This window comes from Astatotilapia calliptera, chromosome 23 (genome assembly GCF_964374335.1).
Source record: "Astatotilapia calliptera chromosome 23, fAstCal68.1, whole genome shotgun sequence".
NCBI lineage: Eukaryota > Metazoa > Chordata > Actinopteri > Cichliformes > Cichlidae > Astatotilapia > Astatotilapia calliptera.
In genome coordinates this window covers 14,240,465-14,260,166 of record NC_137443.1, presented here as the reverse complement: position 1 = coordinate 14,260,166, position 19,702 = coordinate 14,240,465, and the positions used below count along the sequence as shown (strand labels likewise).

At 38.4% G+C, this 19,702-nt stretch overlaps 1 protein-coding gene across 2 annotated transcripts in view; it reads left to right on the top strand.

Moving 5' to 3' along the window:
• Positions 1-19,702, top strand: part of sned1 (sushi, nidogen and EGF-like domains 1) — a 63,357-nt gene that overhangs the window by 41,549 nt on the left and 2,106 nt on the right. The window contains exons 15-26 of one of the 2 annotated variants that reach the window (XR_013905512.1): positions 8,999-9,142; positions 11,713-11,826; positions 12,181-12,294; positions 12,980-13,096; positions 13,187-13,474; positions 14,082-14,265; positions 14,490-14,602; positions 15,460-15,721; positions 15,821-15,941; positions 16,044-16,126; positions 17,095-17,193; positions 17,385-17,501. Coding sequence is in view for 1 of the 2 variants with exons in the window: in XM_026157831.2 (XP_026013616.1) it covers positions 8,999-9,142; positions 11,713-11,826; positions 12,181-12,294; positions 12,980-13,096; positions 13,187-13,474; positions 14,082-14,265; positions 14,490-14,602; positions 15,443-15,721; positions 15,821-15,941; positions 16,044-16,126; positions 17,095-17,193; positions 17,385-17,501 (1,773 nt within the window). In the remaining variant the exon portion in view is untranslated. Of the gene's footprint in view, positions 1-8,998; positions 9,143-11,712; positions 11,827-12,180; positions 12,295-12,979; positions 13,097-13,186; positions 13,475-14,081; positions 14,266-14,489; positions 14,603-15,442; positions 15,722-15,820; positions 15,942-16,043; positions 16,127-17,094; positions 17,194-17,384; positions 17,502-19,702 lie in introns of both variants that reach the window. The other variant, XM_026157831.2, reaches the window with a different exon arrangement.

The following is a 19,702-nucleotide window of genomic DNA, read 5'->3' as shown; positions in this document are numbered from 1 at the left end:
GGAGGGAGGAGGCTGTGCATTGGTGACATTTATGAAAGAACCATAACACCTAGGACAATAGTAAACACATTGGATGAAAGAGGACAGCGATGGCTACGTTTTGAGGGTAAAATCATACCTGTAGAGCAAACGCTGCGGACACAGCAGCAGTTTTAAAAAAGATTTTAAGATTAATTTTTTTGCTCCTCTCACTCTAGCAGTTGAGCTGTCTCACTCTAGCCCCAACATTCCGTCCCATACACACCCATTATAAACTTTGAAACGGGTGAAAAAACATCATGAAACTTAAACTGGAACTGAAGAAAAAGTATAATAGATATTGAAAAGATAAATACAAGTTGAATAGTTGAATGTCTTGTCTTCGTTTTAAAGTTTGAATGGTGGCTCTATGTGAACGTATGTTGAAGTAGTAAGAGTTTAAAAATGAGTAAGTTGAATGAGAATTTGAAGGGTCTCCCCATTGAAATACATGGGAAATTTTTGTTGAATAAAGTTGAATAAAATTAAAAATATAAATGTTAAAAATGAGAAAAATACAAGCAATCATGTCCAAAAGAATAGGAATCTAATGGTGTTTGAATGGTTTTTCTAAGTTGAACGGTTTTGAAGGAGTAGGCTTTCAAAAAACGTACGGAATAGATAATAAAATATTATAATAATAAAGATTACAACAACAATACTGTGAATGCTTTTCAAGCATTCACACTAACTAGAAAGTGCATTTTCTGAAGAAACTGCAGTGTGAATGCTTGAATCTGAATGTATGCACTGAAATGAATTAATTACTGAATTTAAGTTAAAAATCTTGAATGAGATAAAAAAAAAAAAACCGAATTTAACCTGAAAACAAAAGTGCTGAACTGCTAAAAGCTGAAGGTTACACAGAAGAAGAAGTTGGAAAAAAGCTGAAAATGTTTTAATTGTAAATTAGAAAAACCTAAGAAATGAGAAAAGAACATTTAGAGTCAGAAAACATCTGAAAGAATATTAAAAGGTCATATTCTTTGAATCACTGAATGACTAAAATGTGATCCCTCCACTTGGATCCACACAGTTTAAAAAGTTTACATCTCTGAGCTTTGAAAGACAAGATGTTGGAAAGAGAACAACGATGGCGACGTTTTGAGGATAAAATGATGGCTGTAACACTGTGGAGACAGCAGCAGTTGAAAGAGAAGTGTTTCAGATGAATCTTGGCAGAGTGAGAGAGAGAGCTCGTTAAGCAGGCAGGTGTGAGCCTGGTTGCTATAGTGACCGCACCCAATGGCTCCATACACACGGACACAGACATGCACCTCACTTTTGCTGCTTAAAATGAACAGAAAAGTCAGGCCGAAACAAATCGTTCCCATATGAAAAGTACAAGTCGTATTGACAAAATTCTTTCACCGTGAGCGACAGCAATGTCTAGTCTACTGAATTCTCAGTTTTCATGCCTGTGGAGTTTATTATATGGACGTGGTGACAGTGGAAAGACACCATGCTCTTCTGATTTTCAAACCAACCTTCTGAGCCATTTTAACATTAGAGTCTATGGAAGAGTTGGAGGGAGGAGGCTGTGCATTGGTGACATTTATGAAAGAACCATAACACCTAGGACAATAGTAAACACATTGGATGAAAGAGGACAGCGATGGCTACGTTTTGAGGGTAAAATGGTGGCTGTAGAGCAAACGCTGTGGACACAGCAGCAGTTTTAAAAAATATTTTAAGATTAATTTTTTTGCTCCTCTCACTCTAGCAGTTGAGCTCTCTCACTCTAGCCCCAACATTCCGTCCCATACACACCCATTATAAACTCTGAAACGGGTGAAAAAACATCATGAAACTTAAACTGGAACTGAAGAAAAAGTATAATAGATATTGAAAAGATAAATACAAGTTGAATAGTTGAATGTCTTGTCTTCGTTTTAAAGTTTGAATGGTGGCTCTATGTCAATGTATGTGGAAGTAGTAAGAGTTTAAAAATGAGTAAGTTGAATGAGGATTTGAAGGGTCTCCCCATTGAAATACATTATAAATTTTTGTTGAATAAAGTTGAATAAAATTAAAAATATAAATGTTAAAAATATGAAAAATAGAAGCAGTGTTGTCCAAAAGAATAGGAATCTAACGGTGTTTGAATGGTTTTTCTAAGTTGAACGGTTTTGAAGGAGTAGGCTTTCAAAAAACGTACGGAATAGATAATAATAATAAAATAGAATAATAATAAAGATTCGAATAACAATACTGTGAATGCTTTTCAAGCATTCACACTAATAACTAGAAAGTGCATTTTCTGAAGAAACTGCAGTGTGAATGCTTGAATCTGAATGTATGCACTGAAATGAATTAATTGCTTAATTTTGAGTTAAAAATATTGAATGAGATTAAAAAAAACCAAAAAAAAAACCGAATTTAACCTGAAAACAAAGGTGCTGAACTGCTAAAAGCTGAACGTTACACAGAAGAAGAAGTTGGAAAAAAACTGAAAATGTTTTAAATGTAAATTAGAAAACCCTAAGAAATGAGAAAAGAACATTTAGAGTCAGAAAACATCTGAATGAATATTAAAAGGTCATATTCTTTGAATCACTGAATGACTCAAATGTGATCCCTCCACTTTGATCCACACAGTTTAAAAAGTTTAAATGCCTGAGCTTTGAAAGATACGGTGTTGGAAAGAGAACAATAATGGCGACAATTTGAGGGTAAAATGGCTGTAACACTGTGGACACAGCAGCAGTTGAAAGAGAAGTGTTTAAGATGAATCTTGGTACAGTGGCAGGCAGAGCTCGTTAAGCAGGCAGGTGTGAGCCTGGTTGCTATAGTGACTGCACCCAAGGGCTCCATACACACGTACACAGACATGCACCTCACTTTTGCTGCTTAAAATGAACAGAAAAGTCAGGCCGAAACAAATCGTTCCCATATGAAAAGTACAAGTCGTATTGACAAAATTCTTTCACCGTGAGCGACAGCAATGTCTAGTCTACTGAATTCTCAGTTTTCATGCCTGTGGAGTTTATTATATGGACGTGGTGACAGTGGAAAGACACCATGCTCTTCTGATTTTCAAACGAACCTTCTGAGCCATTTTAACATTAGAGTCTATGGAAGAGTTGGAAGGAGGAGGCTGTGCATTGGTGACATTTATGAAAGAACCATAACACCTAGGACAATAGTAAACACATTGGATGAAAGAGGACAGCGATGGCTACGTTTTGAGGGTAAAATGGTGGCTGTAGAGCAAACGCTGTGGACACAGCAGCAGTTTTAAAAAATATTTTAAGATTAATTTTTTTGCTCCTCTCACTCTAGCAGTTGAGCTCTCTCACTCTAGCCCCAACATTCCGTCCCATACACACCCATTATAAACTCTGAAACGGGTGAAAAAACATCATGAAACTTAAACTGGAACTGAAGAAAAAGTATAATAGATATTGAAAAGATAAATACAAGTTGAATAGTTGAATGTCTTGTCTTCGTTTTAAAGTTTGAATGGTGGCTCTATGTCAATATATGTGGAAGTAGTAAGAGTTTAAAAATGAGTAAGTTGAATGAGGATTTGAAGGGTCTCCCCATTGAAATACATTATAAATTTTTGTTGAATAAAGTTGAATAAAATTAAAAATATAAATGTTAAAAATATGAAAAATAGAAGCAGTGTTGTCCAAAAGAATAGGAATCTAACGGTGTTTGAATGGTTTTTCTAAGTTGAACGGTTTTGAAGGAGTAGGCTTTCAAAAAACGTACGGAATAGATAACTAGAAAGTGCATTTTCTGAAGAAACTGCAGTGTGAATGCTTGAATCTGAATGTATGCACTGAAATGAATTAATTGCTGAATTTTGAGTTAAAAATATTGAATGAGATTAAAAAAAAACAAAAAAAAAAACGAATTTAACCTGAAAACAAAGGTGCTGAACTGCTAAAAGCTGAAGGTTACACAGAAGAAGGAGTTGGAAAAAAACTGAAAATGTTTTAAATGTAAATTAGAAAACCCTAAGAAATGAGAAAAGAACATTTAGAGTCAGAAAACATCTGAATGAATATTAAAAGGTCATATTCTTTGAATCACTGAATGACTCAAATGTGATCCCTCCACTTTGATACACACAGTTTAAAAAGTTTAAATGCCTGAGCTTTGAAAGATACGGTGTTGGAAAGAGAACAATAATGGCGACAATTTGAGGGTAAAATGATGGCTGTAACACTGTGGACACAGCAGCAGTTGAAAGAGAAGTGCTTAAGATGAATCTTGGTACAGTGGCAGGCAGAGCTCGTTAAGCAGGCAGGTGTGAGCCTGGTTGCTATAGTGACCGCACCCAATGGCTCCATACACACGTACACAGACATGCGCCTCACTTTTGCTGCTTAAAATGAACAGAAAAGTCAGGCCGAAACAAATCGTTCCCAAATGAAAAGTAAAAGTCGTATTGACAAAATTCTTTCACCGTGAGCGACAGCAGCTTCTAGTCTACTGAATTCTCAGTTTTCATGCCTGTGGAGTTTATTATATGGACGTGGTGACAGTGGAAAGACACCATGCTCTTCTGATTTTCAAACGAACCTTCTGAGCCATTTTAACATTAGAGTCTATGGAAGAGTTGGAGGGAGGAGGCTGTGCATTGGTGACATTTATGAAAGAACCATAACACCTAGTACAATAGTAAACACATTGGATGAAAGAGGACAGCCATGGCTACGTTTTGAGGGTAAAATCATACCTGTAGAGCAAACGCTGCAGACACAGCAGCAGTTTTAAAAAATATTTTAAGATTAATTTTTTTGCTCCTCTCACTCTAGCAGTTGAGCTGCCTCACTCTAGCCCCAACATTCCGTCCCATACACACCCATTATAAACTCTGAAACGGGTGAAAAAACATCATGAAACTTAAACTGGAACTGAAGAAAAAGTATAATAGATATTGAAAAGATAAATACAAGTTGAATAGTTGAATGTCTTGTCTTCGTTTTAAAGTTTGAATGGTGGCTCTATGTCAACGTATGTTGAAGTAGTAAGAGTTTAAAAATGAGTAAGTTGAATGAGAATTTGAAGGGTCTCCCCATTGAAATACATGGGAAATTTTTGTTGAATAAAGTTGAATAAAATTAAAAATATAAATGTTAAAAATGAGAAAAATAGAAGCAATGTTGTCCAAAATAATAGGAATCTAACGATGTTTGAATGGTTTTTCTAAGTTGAACGGTTTTGAAGGAGTAGGCTTTCAAAAAACGTACGGAAAAATAAAATATAATAATAAAGATTACAACAACAATACTGTGAATGCTTTTCAAGCATTCACACTAATAATAACTAGAAAGTGCATTTTCTGAAGAAACTGCAGTGTGAATGCTTGAATCTGAATGTATGCATTGAAATGAATTAATTACTGAATTTAAGTTAAAAATCTTGAATGAGATAAAAATAAAAAAAACCCCGAATTTAACCTGAAAACAAAAGTGCTGAACTGCTAAAAGCTGAAGGTTACACAGAAGAAGAAGTTGGAAAAAAGCTGAAAATGTTTTAATTGTAAATTAGAAAAACCTAAGAAATGAGAAAAGAACATTTAGAGTCAGAAAACATCTGAAAGAATATTAAAAGGTCATATTCTTTGAATCACTGAATGACTAAAATGTGATCCCTCCACTTGGATCCACACAGTTTAAAAAGTTTACATCTCTGAGCTTTGAAAGACAAGATGTTGGAAAGAGAACAACGATGGCGACGTTTTGAGGGTAAAATGATGGCTGTAACACTGTGGACACAGCAGCAGTTGAAAGAGAAGTGTTTAAGATGAATCTTGGCAGAGTGAGAGAGAGAGCTCGTTAAGCAGGCAGGTGTGAGCCTGGTTGCTATAGTGACTGCACCCAATGGCTCCATACACACGTACACAGACATGCACCTCACTTTTGCTGCTTAAAATGAACAGAAAAGTCAGGCCCAAACAAATTCTTCCCAAATGAAAAGTACATGTCGTATTGACAAAATTCTTTCACCGTGAGCGACAGCCATGTCTAGTCTACCTAATTCTCAGTTTTCATGCCTGTGGAGTTTATTATATGGACGTGGTGACAGTGTAAAGACACCATGCTCTTCTGATTTTCAAACGAACCGTCTGAGCCATTTTAACATTAGAGTCTATGGAAGAGTTGGAGGGAGGAGGCTGTGCATTGGTGACATTTATGAAAGAACCATAACACCTAGGACAATAGTAAACACATTGGATGAAAGAGGACAGCCATGGCTACGTTTTGAGGGTAAAATCATACCTGTAGAGCAAACGCTGTGGACACAGCAGCAGTTTTAAAAAAGATTTTAAGATTAATTTTTTTGCTCCTCTCACTCTAGCAGTTGAGCTGCCTCACTCTAGCCCCAACATTCCGTCCCATAGACACCCATTATAAACTCTGAAACGGGTGAAAAAACATCATGAAACTTAAACTGGAACTGAAGAAAAAGTATAATAGATATTGAAAAGATAAATACAAGTTGAATAGTTGAATGTCTTGTCTTCGTTTTAAAGTTTGAATGGTGGCTCTATGTCAATGTATGTGGAAGTAGATACAGTTTAAAGAGGAGGAAGTTGAATGAGAATTTGAAGGGTCTCCCCATTGAAATACATTATAAATTTTTGTTGAAAAAAGTTGAATAAAATTAAAAATATAAATGTTAAAAATGAGAAAAATAGAAGCAATGTTGTCCAAAATAATAGGAATCTAACGGTGTTTGAATGGTTTTTCTAAGTTGAACGGTTTTGAAGGAGTAGGCTTTCAAAAAACGTACGGAAAAATAAAATATAATAATAATAAAGATTAGAATAACAATACTGTGAATGCTTTTCAAGCATTCACACTAATAAAATAGAATAATAATAAAGATTCGAATAACAATACTGTGAATGCTTTTCAAGCATTCACACTAATAAAGATTAGAAGAACAATACTGTGAATGCTTTTCAAGCATTCACACTAACTAGAAAGTGCATTTTCTGAAGAAACTGCAGTGTGAATGCTTGAATCTGAATGTATGCACTGAAATGAATTAATTGCTGAATTTTGAGTTAAAAATATTGAATGAGATAAAAAAAAAACAAAAAAAAAAAAAACGAATTTAACCTGAAAACAAAGGTGCTGAACTGCTAAAAGCTGAAGGTTACACAGAAGGAGGAGTTGGAAAAAAACTGAAAATGTTTTAAATGTAAATTAGAAAACCCTAAGAAATGAGAAAAGAACATTTAGAGTCAGAAAACATCTGAATGAATATTAAAAGGTCATATTCTTTGAATCACTGAATGACTAAAATGTGATCCCTCCACTTTGATCCACACAGTTTAAAAAATTTAAATGCCTGAGCTTTGAAAGACACTGTGTTGGAAAGAGAACGATAATGGCGACAATTTGAGGGTAAAATGATGGCTGTAACACTGTGGACACAGCAGCAGTTGAAAGAGAAGTGCTTAAGATGAATCTTGGCAGAGTGGCAGGCAGAGCTCGTTAAGCAGGCAGGTGTGAGCCTGGTTGCTATAGTGACCGCACCCAATGGCTCCATACACACGTACACAGACATGCGCCTCACTTTTGCTGCTTAAAATGAACAGAAAAGTCAGGCCGAAACAAATCGCTCCCAAATGAAAAGTAAAAGTCGTATTGACAAAATTCTTTCACCGTGAGCGACAGCAATGTCTAGTCTACCTAATTCTCAGTTTTCATGCCTGTGGAGCTTATTATATGGACGTGGTGACAGTGTAAAGACACCATGCTCTTCTGATTTTCAAACGAACCTTCTGAGCCATTTTAACATTAGAGTCTATGGAAGAGTTGGAGGGAGGAGGCTGTGCATTGGTGACATTTATGAAAGAACCATAACACCTAGTACAATAGTAAACACATTGGATGAAAGAGGACAGCCATGGCTACGTTTTGAGGGTAAAATCATACCTGTAGAGCAAACGCTGCGGACACAGCAGCAGTTTTAAAAAAGATTTTAAGATTAATTTTGTTGCTCCTCTCACTCTAGCAGTTGAGCTGCCTCACTCTAGCCCCAACATTCCGTCCCATACACACCCATTATAAACTCTGAAACGGGTGAAAAAACATCATGAAACTTAAACTGGAACTGAAGAAAAAGTATAATAGATATTGAAAAGATAAATACAAGTTGAATAGTTGAATGTCTTGTCTTCGTTTTAAAGTTTGAATGGTGGCTCTATGTCAATGTATGTGGAAGTAGATACAGTTTAAAGAGGAGGAAGTTGAATGAGAATTTGAAGGGTCTCCCCATTGAAATACATTATAAATTTTTGTTGAAAAAAGTTGAATAAAATTAAAAATATAAATGTTAAAAATGAGAAAAATAGAAGCAATGTTGTCCAAAAGAATAGGAATCTAACGGTGTTTGAATGGTTTTTCTAAGTTGAACGGTTTTGAAGGAGTAGGCTTTCAAAAAACGTACGGAATAGATAATAATAAAATAGAATAATAATAATAAAGATTCGAATAACAATACTGTGAATGCTTTTCAAGCATTCACACTAATAATAAAGATTAGAAGAACAATACTGTGAATGCTTTTCAAGCATTCACACTAATAAAGATTAGAAGAACAATACTGTGAATGCTTGTCAAGCATTCACACTAAATATCAGATCATCGAGTAGGAGCCGGAAATCCATCAAATCTTTAATAAGCTAAAGTTAAGGTAACTAAAAAAAAATAGCATTTTTTTAATGGTAGTGAGTGGTGGACTGTCCACTGAGGGTATGAGGGTATTTCCAGGTGGCCTTGGCGTCATTTTCCCCCTGGTGTAAACGTCAGGAGGAACGAGATGACAAACTCTTCAAAATCCAAACCTCTGCTTCGACTCTCAGTCTTGCTTATAGACTTATAAGCTGTCTGCTCTCACTACGACATCCTTAGCGTGTAAGTTTACACGTCAAAGGGATTAAATGGGATTAATTCATGTTACCATGAAAAAGCTTCAAGTTCTGTTTTATTATGTGGATGTTTTGTTCCAGGGAAGCCGGACCCCTGTGCCTCCAGCCCCTGTCTGAATGGTGGGACGTGTTTTCACTACATAGGAAAGTACAAGTGTGAATGCACCGATGCCTACAGCGGCAGGCACTGTGAAATAAACAGGAGCGCGGTGCATACCTCTGCAGGTAGGGAGACCGTATGTCACCACACAGCAATGCCAGTCTGATGCTGGTGTTTATACAATGTTGACCTTAGCTGATTGGAACATACAGGGGATATCCTGAGCGCTCAAGTGTACAGATACTGGCTTTCTGTCTGAAGATAATCTTAGCAGTGTTGCTGCTCTAGAGGCCCCACATTTACAGATATAGAACGGCTGCATAACCTATAAAAAGTGAGACCTGATTAGACCCGGTGATTCACGTCTACACACTGTAGCAGCATGCTGGAGGTAATTTTAGGCGCCTGAATGGAAAACACCTCTGTTGCTGTTAGTGTGTCGTGGAAGAGCTCGTTTAAGCCTCAGTTTGTGTTGCTATGCAGCCACACTGACATTATCGCCATGTTTGTATCCGTTTCAGAGCTGGGCTGTGGGTCACCTCCACAGGTCAAGCACACTGAGGTCCAGTTCTCCTCAACAACACCAGGCTCCATGCCAGAGTACATATGCCACCCGGGCTTTACGTCTGTTCCCAGAGCCACCCAGAGCATCAGTGGCATTCAGGCAGTGTTCATTATTGGGAAGCAAATTTTGATTTTGATCGTAAGATTATAGCAGACAAAATCCAAAGTAGATTCAGTTATAATCTAAAGTTCAAAAGTTTGTTGTTTTTACTGGTGAGAGTTGCTTCACACGGTTTACAAAAAGTCAAATGCAAAATGTGTTCACATGTCTACTCTTCTCTTCCTCCCCAACATTGACATTTTGCCACGTTTTCATGAAAAACAAGGAGCATGGGAGCTGCTTGTACTGTTTCCCAGGGTCAGATCAAATGTGCATGTCTAACCTTATCGCACCAGGAGATTACTTCTGGTTAGATCACTTCCAAACTACAAACTTAATTAGTTCTGACTGGATCTCATGTCTCCAGTTTACAAAAATGTCAATACATTTCATCATTGTATTTGTCCTCGTTCACTGGTTTTTATTTAGTTATCGTTTTGTTTTTGTTTAAAAAATAACAAGACAAAAGGTCATTAAAGAAAAGTACGAAGTTACTGGGAGATTGTGTTAATGGAGACTGGATCCAGCTGCCTGTTTTTAAGGTCTGTAACACATCTGGACACGTGGATGGCTCCTCAAAAAAGATCCCAGGGTCATTCCACATGAAATCAATCAAATTTGGAAAATGTTTCAATCCAACTCCCTCAGAATCAGACATTTTTATTGTTTATATTTGTTATATTTGAGGAAGTTTCACCTTCATGCAATTTTTTTCCAAGTTATAGACCTTTGAAATGCACAGGCATGAGGATGGGGTTGACTTTTTCCCTATTAACTTTCAGGACTGCAAAATGCTGCTAAATCACTCCAAGTGTTTCAGTCTAAAGCCGCAGTTTTGTCTTTGTTCTTTTTGTCTTCGAACATCAGTGTCATGGGGATCTAATGCTCCAACAAATTAATTACCTGTGACCCACAGAAATATGCACTTATTCCCTGGATGTTTGATCTATTTTCTGATAATTCACTGGATAAAACTCCAAAAATGCTTTTTGGGTAAAACTCTCAAGGATCATATCACCATGTGGGATGGGCGGCTGCTCAAAACAAGTTACAACATACGAAATGTCTCAGACTTACTGACGATCTGATTCCAGGCTGATGTTCTAACCATGATTGCTTCTGTGTCAAATTAATTTTCTGTTGCTGTCATATTTTAACATCTGTGAATGTAGTTAACGGCTGTGAAACAACAATGGTGTTCACATCTTCTCTATGATAGTTTGTGATAGACATCACAATGATCAAAAATCGTGAGATCTTCAAGGTCTCAGAAGGGGTCATGTGAGCTGTGAATGCTGTCTTTGCAGTTTTTGCTTCATTGCATTGGTTGTGACAGTTTTCTTTGTGCAGAAGATGGTATGTCCCTTTTTATTCAGAAAATAATGGAAATTAAAAAACACAAAATGTAATTTTTTTATGTTGAACGTAAAAACGAGCAGAGGGAGTCAGGTGGGAGGTACTAATTGATTTTTCATGGAAACCCCAGTTACCACGACAGGTCTAGGAAATGAAAGATGTGCATATATTTAAGAAAGTGATTTTCTGAGTTCTAGAGTAACATCTGGAAACTCCAGGATTTTGTTCTATTTGGATTAGACTATCAACTGATATTTTTCTCTTTGTGGTGCAACTTGTCATATTTGCTCAATCCAGCCTGAGAGCTGAATTAAAGTAGTATTTTCTTCATTTTGCGATGAAGAATTTCATGTTTTTCATGTAGCTTTTTTCTTTTTTACATTATTGTGAAATTCAGCTAATTCAGGTTTTTTAGATATAGATTATATAAAAGTACTGCGAGAAAAAGGCCCGAAATTGGGTCGATGGACTATTTTTCAAAAAAGTGTATTTGAAATCTGAGGCTAAAATTTCACTCAGTCATCATATATGTGTGAACTTCATGTGCGAACCATAAAAATTTCCTGGAAATTGGAGATGATTGAGCAGAAAATGTTCTAAAGATCAGCCGAATTGAGATTGAATGACCTTGTTATCTTTATTCATACTAATTTGTTAATTTCTGCATTGTCACAGAGATCAACGAGTGCTTATCCCAGCCTTGTCTTAACGGAGGCACGTGTCGAAATAAGATCGGATCCTACCAGTGTGTGTGCGCCAGTGGCTTCAGCGGAAACCGCTGCCAGATAGGTAAGGATCAATCGAAAGCTTACACTTACAAATACGTTCACTTGGACCACCTGTACACAGGCACGTGTTTACTTATGTGTGCATCTTTATCGCCTTAAGACATAAACGAGTGCCTGTCGGAGCCGTGCATTAACAGAGGAACGTGTGAGGATCGGCCGGGCTCCTACCTACTAATACATTTTTATTTTCATAAGTGACTTCTGGTCGATGTTGTTGAAACCAGCTGATTATAACATCATCCAAAAAGCCTCTTTACCCTGTAAAAGGCTTTCTCTCTCCAATGGTAAATTGTTGTGAAGATAGCTGAATGCATTGTTAATAAATTCTGCCACACTGTAAAATGTCTGTGTGCAGAGCAGGACATGTGCGAGTCCAACCCCTGTCTGAATGGAGGCGTGTGTCGGGGTTACAGAAGAAACTATCTTTGCATGTGTAAAGACGGCTTCTTTGGAGATCAGTGCCAGATGTGTAAGTATGTTGTGCTGATGTTATGTGATGTTATGTATGATATCCAGTTTTTAATAACCCTGAGTTTACTGAGTTTAGCTAAAGTTAAGTACAGAAGAAGTTTATTGTACATATAAAAAGGGTGTGAGGTTGCTTCCTCGCACCTTATTCAACATGCCTTGAAACTATTATCTAAGCCTTTAAGGTGTTCGGTAGAGTGTTTTCTGAAGTCACAGATAAATTCCCATTGACTTCTATACAACTAGAAGTCTTTTTGCTGCCCTCTGCTGGACTTGGAAAAGAAAGCAGGTTTAAGGCCCCTCTTTTGGCTTCGCTTTGCAGATCCGGACACTACATCCATCTTTGATTTACTCCTGCATACTTATAATGCTTCTTTTGCCTCACACACACTGTCATGCATTTTTTGGGATCTATTATATGCGAACTGGAGCACATAAAAATCTGTCATAGATAACCAAAACAGTGTAAATATGCTAAAAACAAGTAGAGCCATTAGAAAAATATTTATGAATAAGATATAATAGATAAATGGATAACTGCACTCAGTTATTGTAGTTGCTAAATAGCTTGGTTGATTGATGGTTATTGATAAACAAGACTGAGAGGGGCTTGCACACTTCAAAGGTTGCTCACTGTTCCCGGGTGAATCCTGTTGCTGCATTAGTTTGTCTTTGTCGCCCACCAGTGGAGGACCCGTGTGTGTTAAAACCTTGTGGGAACCGTGGCCGCTGCTGGAGCGACAGGAGAGGAAACTACAACTGCATGTGTAAAGTGGGACTCACGGGCAAAGACTGCGAGAAAGGTCAGTCGACAGCCTCACCACTCAGCACGCTCAACACTCAGAGCACACTTAACATTCGGATTAGATATGTAAAGTTGCCACTGTCCCCAGACCTGCTGCCCCCGCCCGGCCTTCACGTGCTGCGTGTGGAGGAAAGCGAGGTGGAGCTGCGCTGGGATGAGCCGGAGCCCTCAAACAACCTGATCAGCATGTTTGCCGTCACCTATGCTCCCCTGGGTCAGAGCAACTCCAAAACAGACTACCTAGACAGGCAGAAGTCCACCCACGTGATGCGAGGCCTGATGCCCGGCCTGCTGTACAACATCTCCACCTTCTCCATCAAGCTGAAAACCAACAGCAGTGACACAAGCCAACCTGCCACAGCACTAATACGCACCAGTGAGCATGCTCTTTAATGCTCTGTAGTCTTAGTATAATCTCAGAAGCTGAGCAACCAACTAAGGCACACAGATAGATTATAGACCTTTGATGAATCAGAATACTTTATTAATCCCTTAGGAAATGATGTATGTTACAGTTGCTCCAAGACAGTAACAGTAACTGACTAAAATATTTAAATAATAAAATATGATGTCTCTCATCTACATCAGATATGATGACATTATAATGTTGCCTAGCAACCACCTACAGGGGGAAAATAATCACAGACCAGAATAATACTGTACCATGAGCATGTGTTAGATGGTCAAAGATGTCATTTTGACACATTAAAAAAATGGATTGAACCGTTTTTAAACCTTTTTATAAAAATCCGAATTGGTCATAGAAATGTTCAGAATGTCGATGAAGGTGAGCTTTCTTTAAAAGAGGTGGGAACGCAGTGAGTTCAAAAGCAGGTGAAGAAAACCATTGAATAAGGAGCTGTTAATCATTATGAAATGTTGAGCCCAGCAATGTTTATGACTTTTTTGTGGGTAATAAAGTAGTAAAAGTAGTTCACCTGGAACCGGAAAGCATTTCTTTGTCTTTGAATGTTTCCCTGCAGGGCCCCAGCCGGCGGAGCAGTTGCAGGTGGTCAACGTGTCCTCCTCTCAGGTGTGGCTGCAGTGGCTGGTTCAGGCTGCCCGCCATGCAGCCGTCAGCAGGGTGCACGTGTCCTTGTTGCCTTCAGATGGGAGGGAGGGTCGCACTGCTGTTCTCAACACGAGCACTACTGAGTACACCTTCAGGTCAGGTGCAGCACTTTAAACCAAGCTTTTATTTTTACATGCTGCCGGGTCATTTGTGTCTACCAAATGTTGCTGCCGAGGTCCGCTTTAAATGTTTTGGTGTAATATCCCTTTCAGCCACTAGTGGGAGCCATTTCATCAAATTTACTAAGCTTTTAACAGGGTACCATGAAACAGATAAGTTGAGGTATGACTGATGCGGACTCTTTGTGAACCTTTCACAGCTCATTACAGCCGGGTCAGATGTACACTGTGGATGTGTTGACTCAGAGTGGAATCAGACCAGATGAGTTTCCCTCCATGAGCCACTCACCAGGACCTCTGTCATTCTGGACAAGTAGGTTACATCACTCAGCAGCGAATACAAGAGCTTATACAACAACTTTATGTTGTTATTTGTATTTATTTCCGCAATTATGAGAAAACATAAAAAGAAACCCAAAACGATCTTTCACCATTCTTACGCCTCAGCTGTAAAAGGCTAATGGGTTGCTGTTGTCACCCCACCTGGTGGACACTAAAGTAGGTCCCTCAGGTAACATAGACTCACTGATGGGCAGACCAATCATCAACAGTCCGTGTCCCCCCCCCCCCTCAAATTACTATTTTGAGCCAGGAAAAGCCTGGAAGTACTGAAGATGACGCTACATTATCTGATGGTCCCCTGTGAGCCATATTTAGAAAGGAAGGAAGAGCTGCCCTGTAAAAGGAAGAGACCTTCAAAAACACACTGGCTGCAGGAGGAATAGACAACTACTATTGGGATGAGGGAAAAGAGAAAAAAGCAGGTGCGTGCAGCGAAAAAGGTAAAAAAACAGGAAGAAAAAGGAAAAAATTAAGGAAATGCATAATAAAATGGAAATTGAAAAAAGGAGAGTGGATAAGTGCCCAGTGCATCACGAGAAGTCTATAGTAGAATAACTGATCCCGCTCTAGCTCTAAGTTTTATCAAAAAGGTTTGAAGCCTAACCACAAGTATAATGTCATTGATCATATTTTATATACATTTTATGATATTTGAGACATTTCTATAGTCTCCAAAACTTTCTCCAGACAAGGCCTTGTACAGGCCAGAGCAAAAAAGCTACCTAATCATTTGAGGAAACTCAGCCAAGGAAAGAGATTATTTTAATCCATTTAATACAATCATTTGACCCTCTGGATGTGTTACCCTCAGGGCCTCTTCCCCCACAGAACCTCTCCCTCTCACACGTGACCCCAAACTCAGCCTTGATCACCTGGAGCCGCCACCCGAGACACGTCTCAGACGGCTTTGTGGTCAACGTGACCCGAGGGTTGAATACCAGGAGTCGCTTCTTGCCCAACGGGAGAGTGCAATCGTACACCCTCCGTGAGCTGACCCCAGGGCAGCACTACTACGTTGCCCTCACGTCGGTCAGAAACACGGGGCCGGAGCAGATCCACAGCGTGCCTCAGCACCTTGCCTTCACTACCTGTGAGCTGTGTGCAATCACCTGGATTTGTTTTTTTCCTTTCAAATTTGAAATCTGAATTTCCCGAATCCTGAAATGTTTTTTTTTTTCTTTCCATGTAGTGCCAATGCCGGTCAGACCGGGAAGGAGAGAAAGACCAGCAGGGACAAGACAAGATACCCCATCTCAGCCTCAGGATGTGGCAGGCACAGCAGAAGAAGAAAACTCAGAGGAACTACCCAGGTACATGTAGCATGTCAGTTACTATTATAACTGCTTTAAATATATAACAGTAGATCAACAGTTAATGCTAACCAGATAGCATTTTGTTAATCTGTGCTGCAGATACACAGAACTCATTGACAGGAGGGGAAAGATAACAGCAAAGTTCACTCACCTGCCTCGAAAACCCATCCGGCATCGAACTAGTAAGTATAAGCAACTATGTGAGTGTCACCCTATATTTTAAAATATTTGGATAATATGAACACTTAGCCATAAACCAGGAACAAAAATCAATGAAATATTTTGGAGTATTTTAAATTTTTACTCCTGAGTCACCTGAAAAACTCCCCCCGTTGCTAGGGGAGTTGTCCAGGCTATTCAGATTTTTTCTCAGTAAGTGCTGCTGTGTATTTTAATGGATTCATTCTACATTAGTAAGAACGCAGTTCTTTCTGTCAATTTTTTAGTTTTATGGGCATTTTAGTTGTTGAAAAAAACCCCAACCAAAATTAAATTTGAAAATCAGTACCTATATCAATAGACAGATGTCAGCAAATGAATTATTATGATAATTAAGACACAGTAATAACAGATTTTTTTTTAAAAAAAGAGAAAAACAATAGGATTGCGAAAGTGATTTATTAATTAATTTATTAATTAATGTATTATTTATTTATTAATTTGACACAAGTCAAATTAATTTAAAAAAAGGAATAAATACATATAACTTAAAAAACAACAACAAGGAGATGCCATAAACCCTAAGAAAAGAGTGGAAATATTTTTTTAGCAATAGACAATCAACTCGAAAAACTGATAAAAACTGGTAAAAAACAAACAAACTCCAAATTATAATATAATTAAAAATATATATAATAAAAGAATAATAAAATAATGAATAACAATGAATGGGATAAATGGCAGCAATTATTATTAATATTATTATTTCAGTCTTTTTTATTTACAAGTTTAGCAGTTTTAATCCTCTGCACATGCACCCATGATGCTGTAATATGTTTTAACCATTCTGTTAAATCAGTGGTTGTTTCAAGCTAAGGGACTGGTACGTAGAAACCTCCTCAAAATCTCAGTTAACACTTAAATTTCACCTTTCCGACTTTTAATTTGTTTTTTTCGTGATGATTCTAACAGGAAATGCTTTACCTTACAGAACCTGAGCCACCAGTTAGGTTAGAGAAGATGGAAGAAACAACAAACAAAATCAGCCTTGCGCTGGAGATCCGAGAAGAAGCTTTAAGAACAAAGCTTGGTAGGTGTTTTTTACACATCCTCTCATGTAAGCTGATCCCAGCGATGAGCCTCTTCTACACATGACACTCATGTTGTGTTGTGTGGGGGTAGAGCTGGAGGCTATCAACACATGCTATCAGCTGTGGATAATGTGGAAGAGTGAGCCTGAAACCTGAGCTGAGGATGTTAATGGCAGCTGTTGTCTCATAGAGTCGCCCCAGGACTGCCGCAGTCTGCCCTGCCAGAACGGAGGTACGTGTGTGAACGGAGGCGACACCTTCATCTGCGACTGCGCAGACGGGTTCAAGGGCAGGCAGTGTGAACTGTGTAAGTTTATGTTCAACTTCTCTACACGTTCAGGGTGGGATGAGTCAGCTGCTTTTTGGCAAATCCTGTAAAAGAACTAAAGCCTGTATATAAAAGATGGATGTAGCCACCCTGACATCACAGCTGGTTTTGAAAGCCTCAGTGTTAATAGTTACTGCTGCCATGTTCGTTTTTTGGAGTCAGAAGTGGCCATATTTGAATGAGAGGGTGCAAAGTTATCTTCAATGAATGTATGAAGCTACATTCATAAGTGGAGGTGGATCACACCAACTACTACTAACAAATTCCTAGAATTTCACTCAGCAAGCATGAGACTACACTAGCTGTGACACAGACTTATATTTTCTCAGATTATACCATTAAACTATAAACCCAACTGTAGAAAGATGATGATGCAAAAATGAAATCTTAACAACCAAAGAGTCAAATCTGCACTGGACTATACCCCATTTCAGTAGAGACCTGACGTACAATATACACCCAGTAGCGCCGCCCACTCTGAGAATAATTGACAATAATTAATAATTAAGTAAAAAAACAACTTATAGTTAGTAGTCCACCCTCTCCGCCAAATAATAACGTGACTTCAGTCTTCTAAAAAACAACACGGTAGTAGTCGAATAGCTAACAATAAAGTTTCACAATGCAGGGTGCAGAAACCAGGTGATGTCACAGTGGCAGCATCCATCTTTTCAATACAGTCTATTTGTGGTGCTAGAGACGATGTTTAGGGATCAGTGGAATACATGCTCGGGCAATCATGAATATCTTTGATGGAGAGGTAGGTGACAGTTCAGTGAAGGGTTGTTAGGTTCATCCTCTGGGGACCATGAGCATGTGCGAATGCTCACATCCCACCGTGTCTTTCAGCAACGCATGCTTGGATCGATACAAACCCTCCTCTACGTCACAGTTTAAATAATGCCACTCTATCAGTGCAGCCTCTCAGGTTGTGAACATCGACTCATTTATGTTAGATTTGCATGCTGTCATGAAATGTCAACGTGAGAGCAGTGAGCTATGTATAGACCTTCATTATCTTAAAAGCAGGAGCCACAATCCACTGCGAATTGACCCCTCTGACATTTATGAATGGCTCTTACAGGTCAGAGGCACGATAAACAACACAAATACACCATCACTCGATTCGCACAGCACTGGCCTGTGTGCACTGAGCCACCTTCCTCACATTCTTTTGGGAGCTACTGTCAAATTTATAACTCAGTGTTTCTTATGGATGTTCAGGAGAGATCTGCACTTCTACACACTGTAGGCATCTTGGTTTAAGTTCGAATCTTTCCTGTGACAGAAAAATCGTACTCGTTTAGAGTTTCATTTAAAATGTTTACACTTAGAAACTACTTTGCAAATTGTAAGTAGTTCACAAGAGTCAGAAATTAGTTTTAATGGATTTAATACACGATGGCTGACAAATTAAAGGACAAGGCAACTTTAAGTGTTTTAGTACCAGCAAAACTCAGGCTACTGAGTGCAACCAGCTTCATGAAGGAGGTTCAATATCCTTCTGTCTGGATTCACTTACCCTAACAGTCAGGATAAAACGAGTTACTCTGCCATCAGTCAACCTGTCCATGTTTGTGAGTGATTTGATGCTGTCAACCCTGCCTCTTTCCTTTTGTATGCATTCACTGGTAGATTGGGAAAGTCTTGATTAATTTATTGAGTTGATAACCACCCTCACTCACCCTTAACCTGATTGTTGCTGTTAGATTTGTGGAGACACATAAGGAGGGGATATCCATGCATGCTGACCTGGTTCGCAGTTCATCACAGGGCCAACACAGAGATAGATAGACAGTGTCAGAGCATATGAACTGGACAGGCAACCAACTTTTACAGCATTTGGCTCAAGTCACTTCAAGAGTCAGTATTATGTGATTGATGAACCTATTTGCTGGGCCACTTTTACAGGCTACACAATAAATTTAAGGATAACTAAGCTACTTTAAATCGCATCATGAATCATGCATGGATGATATGCTCACAGAGAAATGTAGCCACGTTTAGAGAAGTGTAGAAATTAGATTGCAGAGGCAAAGCTGGAGATAATCAGGAGAGACGTTGTAGAAATGAATCAGTGAACCCAACGCAGAATATTTTGAACACATTGTCATTTGTTTTGCAGTTTTCAACTGAAGGCATGCTTTAAAACTACCCTATATGAACAAAAATACTGAGTC